Below are 12,810 nucleotides of genomic sequence, written 5' to 3' on the forward strand. Positions count from 1 at the left end.
TTTGATGATTTTTGAAAAACCTATTCGTTTCGAAGATATAGGGGAAACAAAATTTCAGATAATAACATTTTATTATGAAAAATTACATGAAAATTCAACTCAACCTACAAAAACTGTTGAAAATGACCACCTCTAGCCAGCATACAAGCATCCAATCTTCTCCTCATTGACTGCCGAACCCTTTCAAAAACACCAGGATCATTTCTTATCAAGTTACACCCAGCAATGATCCGATTTCGCAAGTCTTCCACATTTTCTACTGGAGTGGTATAAACTAATGATTTTAGATGGCCCCATAGGAAATAATCTAAGGGGTTTAAATTTAAAAATAAATTGTACCTACTTAGTAAACACAGTGCGGTACGCATTTTTATTTAAACTATTATTAATTTTAAAAATATGAAAAATGTTGTTCGCCCTGTATCTTCGAAACAAAGAGGTTTTTCAAAAATCATCCAAGGACAAAACATGCTTAAAATAGTCCAAGGAACAACCCCCTGAATTTTTGCCGCATGTTTAGGAAACACCCTGTATATCATGAACATACATTATTATGAAGAGAATGGACAGAAACTTGCCAATTTTTTGATTGTAGTGAAGTAGGAATAAAAAATAAAACAGTCACTGGACTATCAAAATATGAAATTTCGAGGGATTTCTTGAAAAAAAGATATTTTTTTTATTAATTATATTAATTAATAATGTTCCGATAAAATCAAATATATCAAATTTCGAATACACGAAAAATATTGAACGCAGACGATCAGTTCGCAGGTAGTAGGTTACGGTCATACGGTGCAAATGATCCATATGAAATTCGATCTCAAAGCTCGCTCTCGAATCTCGATCTCCATCGACCAATCACGACCGACCCGATCATTTCATTCTATCTATTCAGCTCCATATGAAATTCGATCTCAAAGCTCGCTCTCGAATCTCGATCTCCATCGACCAATCACGACCGACCCGATCATTTCATTCTATCTATTCAGCATGAGCTATTCGGACTTTCGGAGAAGCACTGGGTCACTTTGACTGATATGAGTGCCATCTATCAGATAAATACCAAAACTTTCGGTGGGTTTCTGAAACTATAGAAATCTACCATAAATCTCGAAGCATATTCGAATATCATCGAGTCGGTCGGATGATCGAATCATTTTGAGATCCGTGACCCGATCGTTCTTGTATAGGTTACAATCGAATCAAAATGATTCGATCGATCGTGATCGACACAGCCCTACTGCCTACCCCCTAGCGACGGCCCTGAGTAGACTTAAGAACATGTAACTCTTATACTTACTCTATGCTAGAAAGAGAAATTTCGGGAGAGAAATCGGTAGATCCGGCATAGCCTTCTAAATCTAGATTTAGAACAAGACGTTCCGAAACGTTGGCAAAATAATAGTTGATTATTTATTATTTCTGTACAAATTCCTGTGAGAAATTGCTCAATAGTAGTTATAGTTTCAGAGATATGAATGTTTGAAATTATCATTTGGATTTCTGAACTAATAGTCTCGGGTTCGAATCCAGCCGATGGATATCCATTAAATTTTTTTTTTTACATGTTTAGTTTATATCATTCTTTTCTATGACGGGAAAAACGATTGATATTTTATACAGTATCTCTGTTGCGGAGCACAAAATATCACTTATCGAGATTTTTTGCGTTGAAAGAGGAAATAATAAACCATAGTTTAAAATTTGCAGTGTTTTTATTTGTTTTTAATATTGTATGTATTGTGTGTAAAGGAAAACTACAAGCTATATAAAGTGATTAATACGAATTTGACAAAAATAGTGTATCATGAAAACGTCTTAAAGTTATAAATGATCATGGTTGTTGGGGAATATGACCCACTTTCTGTCTTATTTTACTGGTTTCCGTTTTAGCATCTTTACCAGCAAATGTTTTCGTTTGATCAACCATGAGTTCGTCCCCAAATTCATCGCCTAACTGCTCGAAAGCCAAATCTGACGCATTTAGTGTTAACGATGTCTCTTTGAAAGGAACTTCGATTATTTTTGTGTCGACACTATTTCTTCTATCCACATACAAATCTCCAACGTTTACCTTCACCACTTTTCCTTTCGACGCTTCAGATTCATCTTGAAATTCAATTTCTTCACATATTGGTTTTTCAGTTGATAATTCTTTATTATGACTCCTTGGTGTGGTTTTCTCGGTTGGGAATTGTAAAAATTGTAAGGAGCACGTAGTCGTCTTCTCATCTTCTTCGCAAGTATTTGGTAACGAGATATTGTTCACTTCCATACAATATTCATTCTCTATATTTTCATTGTTACTTACACTTGGTTTTTTGATTAACAATGTTTTCAATGCTTCACCTAGTATTTTATCCTTATGATTTGTTTCACTCGCGCTAAAAGAATTATTGTTTGGTATGACTTTTGATAATATTGAAGGAATATCGGTACTGTCTATTATAGTTTCGACATCTTCAGGTATAACTTCACAATTGATAATTTTAACTTCTGTATCTTGTAAAGATTCAATTTCATTCTCATTACTGGCTTCTTTTTTGACCTGAAACGAGGAAGAGAAATTTAATCATCTGAACTGTCCCCTTTAGTGTATTTGTCTCCACTCTGTAATAATTTTCATTTATATATTATATTATTTCTTAAATTTCCTCAATATACGTTTTGCATAGTGGGACATAATTTGTTGTCTTCGATTGGAAAAACATGATTACTGTTCTTGATACTTATTATATTTTTTCCACTCACTTTTCTGAGTTGCTTCCACACATCTCTGAGTTGTCGGTTAGGAAGACCGAATGTTGTTTTTCTGCGACATCTGCAAACTTTAACAGCGTTGCATAGTTCCCTCGTTGCTGGCCTTGGACCGGTACATTCTTTATCATCTACCAAATTTTCTTCTCCTCCAGGATGTGTCGATTCTTTCACGCATTCTACGCGTCTTGTTCTTACCCCAGATTGAAAGGCGCAAGCGTGACATTTTCCCCATTTTCCGATACGCCATCTGAAAAAATAATTGTTGATACGTATACTTTTTACTCTGAAATGAACTATAGTGTATTTAATTTAGCAATGGTATGACGTCACCGATGACGAATCCGAGATGCCAATTGTATTCTTCTCGAAAACAAACACAAGACCAGTCAATTACTATAATTTTGTAATTTATTGTTATTGTGAATATTTATCTTCGTAATGAGAATTGGTTTAGTTTATTTTCAATTCAATTTTCATCTGTTACACTCATGCTTATCATCATTTATGTGAATATTGATTCCATAAGAATTTCAATTAGTCTTAATTTGGGTTATTATTGTAGATGCAAATTTAGCCTTAACTACCAGGTATGGGTTGCATTCATGGTTTTTCAAATAACCTGCAGAAACTATTGAAATTCAGTTTTCAAAATGGCAAATAGCTCCGTTACGGCTGCACAAAGTGACAAGAGCGCCTTATACTACCAATCCATACAAAATATCATATGAAAGAGATATAAAATATGTGCTATCCTACTTATACTTAATCACACGTATGTATAGAATAGAATCCCAAAATTTGTTAAGTAAGCAGTAAAAGGATTGCTCTGGAAGCCTGGCAACGATGTATTCCTTCGATCCTTCGATGGCTCATCGCTAAAAAAATAAACTATATATGTACCTTGTTTTGCAGGGATGCTCGTTGCATTTTCTAGCTTCCGTTTTGAGTTTTTTGATATGTTTGCAAAAACTTGGGCTGACTTTGCCTTGTTTCTCTTCCACGCAACCTATAATCGGCTCTTGAATACCACCCTCGCAATTGGCTGAACATTTTTCATACTCCAACACCTCCCAATGGTACATGCCGATCCTTCGAGTGTCTGTCAACATCCTGGCGTATCGGTATTTGTACCCAACAGTAAAAGGCTTGAAAAAACATACCTAGAATTGGAGATAATCGTCAAATTTGATTGAGAGGAGAGTGTGTTCAACTTTATGATGTGATCATACAGGGTTTCTCAATAAAAAAAAATCCACGAAGAAAATATGGTGTTACAACCGTATCCGTAGCTGATTGGCTGATATTATTTGCCATCTTTAATGGCATACCTTTCTCTTTACAATATTCATTGTGTTCTTTTATTATTCTCTTCTTGTTGGCTTTTTTTATATCAACATAAAACCTCTCATTGAAAAACCCGCCATTTTTGATATTCTTACATAGAGAATTTTGTCAGTAGCAAGTGGTCCTTTAATGATTAACAATTCCTTGTCCGGTTCTGGATGTCTATATAGAGCCTCTGTCTGATCTACGATAATGGTTATATCTGGAGATTCCTTGCTGAAAAAAAAATCGTTATTTTATAAATTTTTAAGGAGCAAACTTTTATTTGGGTCACATGAAACCTAGGGTGAATAAGAAACACTCAGAGACACTTAGAGATCCCTGCCATATACACCTTCATCTAGAAAGCGAAGCATGGTGACTTGAACATCTCTCGAACTAGTCACAAAGAGTCACTACAACGAATTTTATTTTAAGTATGTCTGTAAAACTTACTGATTCCCATTCAGAAGAAAACGATTAGTTTTCAGATCCTTCAGCGCTAACATGTTAGGAGACATGCCCAATTCTTCGAACATGATATTTCTGCTTTCTGCTGGAATGACGGCTACCTCTTGGTAATCTGGCACAAAATGATTTTTTTAATATTCTTATTGCAACAAATTGTAGAATGATCGAAAGAAATTCAATTCATCCTGTTGACTACCTTGGCCTGTGTGATTGTAGAAGTTCTCAACGATTTCGCATTCAGTTCCATCACCATTGCAGATGCCACAAATATCATCTACAGCATCTGAACCAATAACAAAATCGCACCCAACTTTCTACAAAAATCAAATTATGAATTTAAATAATGAACTTCTATCTGTTTGAAGCACAATTTGAAATTTAATATTACTGTAAGGAGTAGAATCTTGGACACTGACAGAAGTCACCACAAAAAACTGGAAGCTTTCGAAATGTGGCTATATAGAAGAATGCTCAGGATACCTTGGATAGCTCACACGACAAATGAAGAAGTGCTAGAGAGAAAGAAAAAGACCTGGAAATCGTTTTTACAGTTAAGAGAAGTAAGCTCGAATACCTGTGGCATATTATGAAAAATAAAGAGAGATAATCCCAACTGCAGAATATAATTCAAGGGAAAGTTATTATTATTATTATTTGAACTGGGGTCGTTTTGGTTCGGTAAGCCTTCCGGGAACTGCGACAGATCTTTTGTTCACTACCCTACTCATTCATAGAAACCCAGGGAGGTCGTCAACGACGTTAATTAAATTGACAACCTGTTTAGTGGCCTTGGCCGTTACCTCTCTGGTATCCAGAACCGGCTTACCCATGTGAATGGTTCTTAGTCCAGCCAACTCCGGACACTTGCATATCAAGTGTTCGGCTGTTTCTGCTTCCGATCCACAGAGCCTGCAAATATCGTCTGCTGACTTTCCCATACGGTACAAATGATGTTTGTACCGACAGTGCCCCGTCAGCAGTCCCACCATCACCCGAAGCTCGGCTCGCGACAGCTTCAGGAGCTTTTTGGAGGGAAAGTAGTAGGTAAGAGGGGACCCGGAAGAAGAAGAATATCATCATATCAATATCAAACGTGGTTTGGGCTCAGTAGAACTGTTTCGAGCAAAATTATGATTGCCAATATTCGAATCGGATAGGTGCTTGAAGAAGAAGATGCTCCTTGTCACAAATTAGTGGAAACCATGGTCAAATTGAACGGATTGCACTTCCAATTGCCTGACCATACAGCTTATTCTCCAGACCTCAAAAGAATGCTTCAGAGAAAGAAATTCGGCTCTAATGAAGAAGTAATTCTCTAGGATTAAGCTTATTTCGAAAGCAATTGAAAAGTTAGCAGATCGTTGAAGTGAAGTGTTATATTTGATATTTCGGTATTTTCAAGCGACTTTGTAAAGAATATGACCATGCTGAATGCGGACTCACAGTACATATTCCAGAAATACAGGTGTATCTCGTCCCTGGCTTGCAAGGTGTACCATCTTTGGCACGTGGAAAAATTTTGCGTACAATAGCTTCATCGTTTATGCAGAAAAGAACGCATGGCTCATCTAAAAACAACCGAAAATTTGGCAGTCAACAGTAGGGAAATCAAATGGTAATACCTGCGTTGAAAAAAGCTCTCCATGGCCCTTCCGTTGATTTGGTGTTGCCTTCGGCACATTGGACATCACGGAACGTTAGCTCATCGGATGGACATGGCTGGAAAAAAAATGAAAAAATATTCACTTAATATCCAGGATTATCCGATCCGAAAAACAAAAGTAGAAATTTTACCTACATCTGTGTTACAAATCCAAAACTTTTGCGACTCCCCAGTACAAAACCGTCCTCCATTCGCAGGTGGTGGATTGTTGCACTGCCTTTCGCTCATCGTAACACCTCCTCCGCAGGTTCTAGAGCAGGTTGTTGGTGTACTCCATTCACTCCAACCTCCGTTTACTGTTTTTGGTCTTTGGCCAGCCTCGATGCATTTGGTTTGAAAACACCACTTTAACGTGAAAAAAAAAACAAGTTGTTAAAAATTGGATTTTAGAGACTTACGCCGACTCTTATCAGAAAAAGCTGGAGAGGAAAATACACGAGAAAGCCAAATGAAAAAGAGAAGGAGTTCACCTATCAATTTACGTTTTCAAAGTGTCCTCAAACCAACGATACATAATCTCCTTTTATAATCAGAGTAGTTAAAACCATAAAATATATGTTGCACCGACTCCAATTATTCTATGTTAGCCTTCAGGTTAGGACACCAGGTAAGACCAGCAAACTCCAAGATGGGTCATGAATAGTTTTTATATATGCTGCAGCACACAGTACGAGAACAATCATAGAAATACTAAGGAATTATGAAAACTAGTCTTCTTGCCCTAGATGTTATCTTTCCTAGATGATGTGACAAGTCGACTGTGATGACCAACCCCAAGTTTTCATACAACTCAATCATAGCTAGCTGGTGTCCGCCCAGAAAATATTGCAGCCTAGGGACTGTCAAGAAGGACGTACTTACTACGATTGAGTTCAAGTAAGTCCAGCGATTGAAACAAGGTATAACTAGATATAAAATCATTATAGAGCAGGGCAGTGAAGATCAGGAATATGACAGAGCCCAAAATAGTCCTCTGGGACACACCACTGTTCACATTGTTCTGGATAAAGAGGAGCTTGACCCCTGACTGAAAACTGTTTGTTCATAAAAAAAGCTCTGATACATTGCAGCAAATCTCTTCAGATTCCAAAGTGCTCAAGCTTTGGAAGGAATCTCTAGGAGGGATAAATCAATATAGATTACATCGAAGGTCTTCGTGCTTTCATAGACTCCAGTGAGTTAGTGAGGACAGAAAGACCAGGCAGAAACTCGTGCAGAGTCTCCGGAAAAAGATCACTTTATGTGACGAAAGGAATGAAAAATCCTAGTTAACAGATTCCTTCAACACTACACAATTTTGATGTGACTATTTCGTCATAAGAACCCTACATGAAATCGAAAAAAAAAGTTCAATTGCATTAATCAAATAATGGAGTTCTAACGCATTCTTTTCCACACCACCTTCGAGGTAGAATGCATGGCGCGTTTTTTTTTACATGGTGTCCCCAGTAGGCCTAGTCCATGGGTGGTCTCAGATTTATCGTCGTCTACTAGGAATATCACTTGTTTTATGAAATTCCTGCGCCAATTTTATTCAGATGACTTCTGTTCAGGGCCTTCCAAATATCAAAGTGTGGAGTGCTAAAAGAATCGATTCAACAGGATTTTTTTATTGCGTGGTATGTCTAAAAATGGGTTTACTAGAGGAAGACTAATTTTGGAAGTAGATATAAACATGAATTGCTTTTTTTGATTATAAGAGTCTACCGTATCAAGTGATTAAGTTTCTGACCGAATCCTAAAACCAGGAATATGTGTATCGTCACAATTATGAAGTAGGTATTGAAGGATAGGCATACCTTATTTTCCCCGCACTTGGTACCATCAACAGCACTCTCGCCAGTACTAACACTCATAGAATTGTTGAGTCTGCAGAACAACTTCTCGCAAAAGGTTTCTTCATCTGAAATCTCCAAACGAGATCCAGGAAAACTCATTTCACATTGGGCTTGACCGTCATATATGACTCCTGGTAAAATATTTGTCTGCTTGTACAGAGAAATATCCGGTTTGTCGAACAAACATTCTGCCAGTTCATTTCTAAAAAGAAATGGACATTGATGAATTCTAGGTTAATTTAAGGACATGTATTGAATGAGATGAAATGGAAGATGGGCAGTAAGATCAAATTAAGTAATGAATTAGAGAACAGAAGTCAGTTTGTTGTGGTTCAAGTTTTCTGTTTTGCCGCATCGGGTGTGCCTCAGGAGTCTCATTTAGGTCCGTTGATTTTTTATTATTATCAATGGAATCAGGAGATGGTTCATTAAATGTAAAATGTTTATCAAATATTTCGAGGAACTTCAACTTTGTTTTCTTCTATACAAAATTTTGTTTTCAACAGCTGATGTTTTCTTTATCGAGGATGAAATTTTTTGAATTGAATTCTTTTTGAGATTGTTTCATTGTTGTCATTCACTGTATAGTTTTCAATATCACTGTTTTGTTATTGAAAAACAATTTTTGATCGTGTAGGTATACTATTTACTAAAGAAGAAGATGAAGAAATGAACATTTTTCATTGATATTAGAAGAAACTCACTAACTCAAATAGGTCCTCAACAAAGGCTCTACTGCAGGGTGACCAGCGTATCGTATGGATATGTACAACAGGCGACATGATGAAAAAGGAACCGTCTTTATCTTTAGCTTTGCATCCCGATTCATCTGGATCATCGTGAGCACATCCCATTCTGACTTGAAGAATAAGAGTTAATTCATTTTCACATTGAATGAGATAATTTTTCCATAAAAAATGAGAAAAGCATTCAGAAGCAATGTTCAAAAAAATATTTTCTTATTTTGAATAATAACAAAATGACGAGAAAAACAAAAAAAAAAGTTGAGATTATACTCACATATGACCTATTTCATGGGTCATGACGAATCCTAGAATAAGACCGTTGTCTTCATTGATAGCGCACGATTTCTCCTCCATACAGGGTGTTCCAATATATGACAATCCCATAACAGAACAATCAGTAGAATTCCCTCCACAAATATCATGCCTTCATGATGACCAAAAATTTAATAGGTAAATATAGATTACAATAAACACACTTTTGATAGAATTTTTCACTATTTCTAAGGATTGATAATGACGTCAGCTGCTTTTCAATCAAGATTTTATGTATTTCGTTGATTTTCATATGTGAATGAAAAATCATTACCGAAATTTACAAGGACCAGATACCAGCAGTCTAATAGAAAAATTGTCAGCGATTAATTTTTCTTAATTTTCCGTATTTTGTAGAATATGACCTCCTGAACAAGAAAGTATATGGGTCCAACTCAATCATATGACTAGTTTCGAGATACAGGATGTGAAAGTTGGAAAATGGCATTTCTATGAAGTAACATTTCTTGATGAATGAAACACTTTTGTGCGTCAGATATTGCTGAATCAAACCCAGTCAAAAAATGTAGCCTAATGAAGCAACAGTGTTGCAAACAATTAAATAGTTCAGTGGAAATTACTTTATTATATTTTTTTGTGATTAATATTAATATGACCCATAAAAATTACTGAAGAAAAGGATGTTGAATTACCTGGTGAGGAGAACAGCCACATCGTGATGATTCGGGTTTTTCAAATCTGGTGGATTTATTTTTCTCTGCCAATTACAAAAACTTTTGAGGGTAGTGTTAGCATCTTTCGTTATAGCCAAATCCACCTCTTCCTGCTCTTTTTCCAAATAAATGATTCTCACTACTTGCAAATCGATGTCGAAACCGATACTTGGATCTCGAAATAATTCAGATGCCTTTAACGATAAACTAAATTGAACATAGGAAGAAGACGCAAATACAAAGGAGCTTTTGCGCGCTTGTTCGTCGACTTGAAATCTATCATAAAGCCATGAATAAGCACCAATTCAAACGTGCTTGGCTTTCAGGAGTATTGGTCCTTGGAAAGTTATCAGATCATTCCTAGACGGACGGATAGAATTGATTTAGACCACAAAATTGTGTGAGGCCAATCATTTGAAATTATTTAATACTCAAAGTTTACAAATACACAGTAAGGGGAAATTATATTTCCTCAAAAACGCGCAAAAAGGGGTTTTAAACCTAGAAACTTACCATGTTTACAATGGTTAAAATATAAGTTTCAATCTCATGCAATCGTTTGTGGTAAGTGATGAATTTCTTGTCACAAACAATTAATAATTCAAGGTATCTGTCAACATCTTCCAGTGCTTTGGATTCTCTTTTGAGTTTTTCTTCAAAAAAGAAAAATATGAAAAAGTTATGTTTTTATTAATATTTTATTGGCAAAATCTTCTTAAAGTTACTTCAAACTCAGTTCAATTTTTGATCTGTGATAGCTCTTTGCTGCGCAATTCTCGACACTATTGGACATGAACCAAGTCACCGCGCTCCTCTACGGAGATCTAAGGTGTATATGGCAGGGACCACCGACTTGCCATACCGAAGATTCGATCAGTGGTTTCGAGATGAAACTTCGTAACCCACTATGAAACTTGGTTGACAACGTCGCGCCAAAGATTGATTGAGTTGTTATGGTGTTATAATCGAAATGAATCAAATTCTTTGAACAATGAAAATTTTAATGTAAATTATTCAATATTTTCGAAAGCAGATTCGACGGGATATTTTTTAACAAAGTGGTATTTCTTCCTTCCTTGCACTACCTATCTATTTCAACATCCGTAATCATACAGAAACAAGATATTTATTCGTCAACTCTGTAATTTTTGAATTAATCTACTCTTTGGGTATATCTATCGATTTATATGAATAAATTGAGTGCTCATATTATAGCTTGTTTGAGGTATAAAAGTTTATGGATATTGATACTTACTTGAACAATATCGTTTTTTGATATTATTTTTCCAAGAACTTTCCCAATCTCTAGATGTCGCACAATTTTTACCTCTGATTTTATCTTTCCCTTCATAAATTACGTGGAGATGATGACCATTTTCATTCGCCTGATGGTTTTTTAATGGTTCAAGAAAGTAGATTTTATCACCGACGTTCATAAAACCAGCCTGAAATCGATTACACTATTTATTTATTTGGGCCCGCGACTCCGTTCGTGTGAAAGACTATCTTAAAAAACCTGAACATAAATTCTTCTTAAATCTCTCTCAGTGTTCACAAATGAGCACTTATTTTGATAAAATAATTTCTTAACGTTGTTGAAGCATGTATCTTTCCATGATTAAATGGCTTAACCTATTGAACTCGAATGACATAAGAAATATCAAAAAAGAATACCATTATAAATGTTATAACATATATCATTTTAAATTGTATCATTTCAATTAACGAACAAATTATGTGGGTAAAGAACATTATGTTTGCGAATTCATCGCAGGGCAATTGACTTGAAACCTAACCTAACCTAACCTATTGAACTCGAATGACATAAGAAATATCAAAAAAGAATACCATTATAAATGTTATAACATATATCATTTTAAATTGTATCATTTCAATTAGCAAACAAATTATGTGGGTAAAGAACATTATGTTTGCGAATTCATCGCAGGGCAATTGACTTGAAACGTGTTGCAAAATTTGTAATTTACCAAGCGAAACATACCAAACCATTGCATGTCGAAAATGCTACTCTTGAATTTGGGATATTCCGAACTACCCCTGTAAAATGGCAAAGTTTTTCAGTATCAATCTTGTTTATATCTCTCTTTCGTATTTTCTGTCTAGGACTTCTTTTTTCTGTGACAGCATCAGGCGAAATAAAATCATGATTAGGCCACAATGTTACATGGTAGCTTTTATCCAAAAATCTTATTCCATAATTAACAGCATCTTCATCATCCAGTGATCTCTTTTTTCTTGAATGGAGAAAATTATGCTTGAAAAAATGTGGAACGTGAAATGATAAAAAATTTCCACTCTTTGTCAATTTGTGGGGTACTAAAAGATTGTAGTTCTTGAGTTTAGATGTGTAATATCCTGAAAAAATGAAGAATCACATTAAAAGAATGAAGATGAATGATAAGAATCAAGCTTTCAAAAGTGTAAGTAGTATAAACGAAGAAAGAAAGAACTGAAAACTTTTCCTTTAGACCAAATACTATAAACCACTATAAATTAATATTTTCTTCATAAGTATTACTTACCGTTCAAGGATACCTCATCGGAATAAAACAAAAAGATGATGAAAACTGCTATATGTATTAAATTTCTGGTATTGAATGACATAACTTATGACTGTTTCATTATTTGATTAGTTTGTGTCATAATATTTTTCTAGAAATCTTTTTCTCGATAATTTTCGTGAATACACAATACGAATTAATGAACTAATCTGAATTTGTTAATTTTGAATGAATTTTTTTTTATTTTGGCATCATGGAGATTCAACCAAATTATCTTATCGAACACCAGAGAATTAGATGAGGTCTTCTCAACTAGATTCGTTCCTTTTTGATATGAAACATCTATCGAGTCTTACTCTTTTTGTGATAGAACTGGTGAACGGTGTTCCTCAAGGTTTCGTTCTTGGACCCATATTTCTTCCGAGTTTACCGAAGGTAGAGGAACTTTTGTGGAAACTTTCTGGATGAATAGTTTTTGGTCTTCGATTTTAAAATTTC

At 35.2% G+C, this 12,810-nt stretch overlaps 1 protein-coding gene across 1 annotated transcript; it reads right to left on the reverse strand.

Moving 5' to 3' along the window:
• Positions 1–1,699: 1,699 nt before the first annotated feature.
• LOC123677169 (A disintegrin and metalloproteinase with thrombospondin motifs 12-like) lies at positions 1,700–12,415 on the reverse strand. Its single transcript, XM_045613718.1, has 17 exons — positions 12,334–12,415; positions 11,793–12,166; positions 11,046–11,235; positions 10,304–10,443; positions 9,770–9,984; positions 9,079–9,228; positions 8,767–8,913; positions 8,020–8,260; positions 6,356–6,565; positions 6,180–6,276; positions 6,001–6,125; positions 4,754–4,871; positions 4,543–4,669; positions 4,203–4,323; positions 3,664–3,923; positions 2,668–3,010; positions 1,700–2,551 (listed from the first exon to the last, which is right to left on the reverse strand). The coding sequence occupies exons 1-17, from the start codon at positions 12,413–12,415 to the stop codon at positions 1,838–1,840; spliced, it is 3,654 nt and encodes a 1,217-aa protein (XP_045469674.1). The 3' UTR covers positions 1,700–1,837.
• Positions 12,416–12,810: the final 395 nt, after the last annotated feature.

Source organism: Harmonia axyridis, chromosome 3 (genome assembly GCF_914767665.1).
Source record: "Harmonia axyridis chromosome 3, icHarAxyr1.1, whole genome shotgun sequence".
NCBI lineage: Eukaryota > Metazoa > Arthropoda > Insecta > Coleoptera > Coccinellidae > Harmonia > Harmonia axyridis.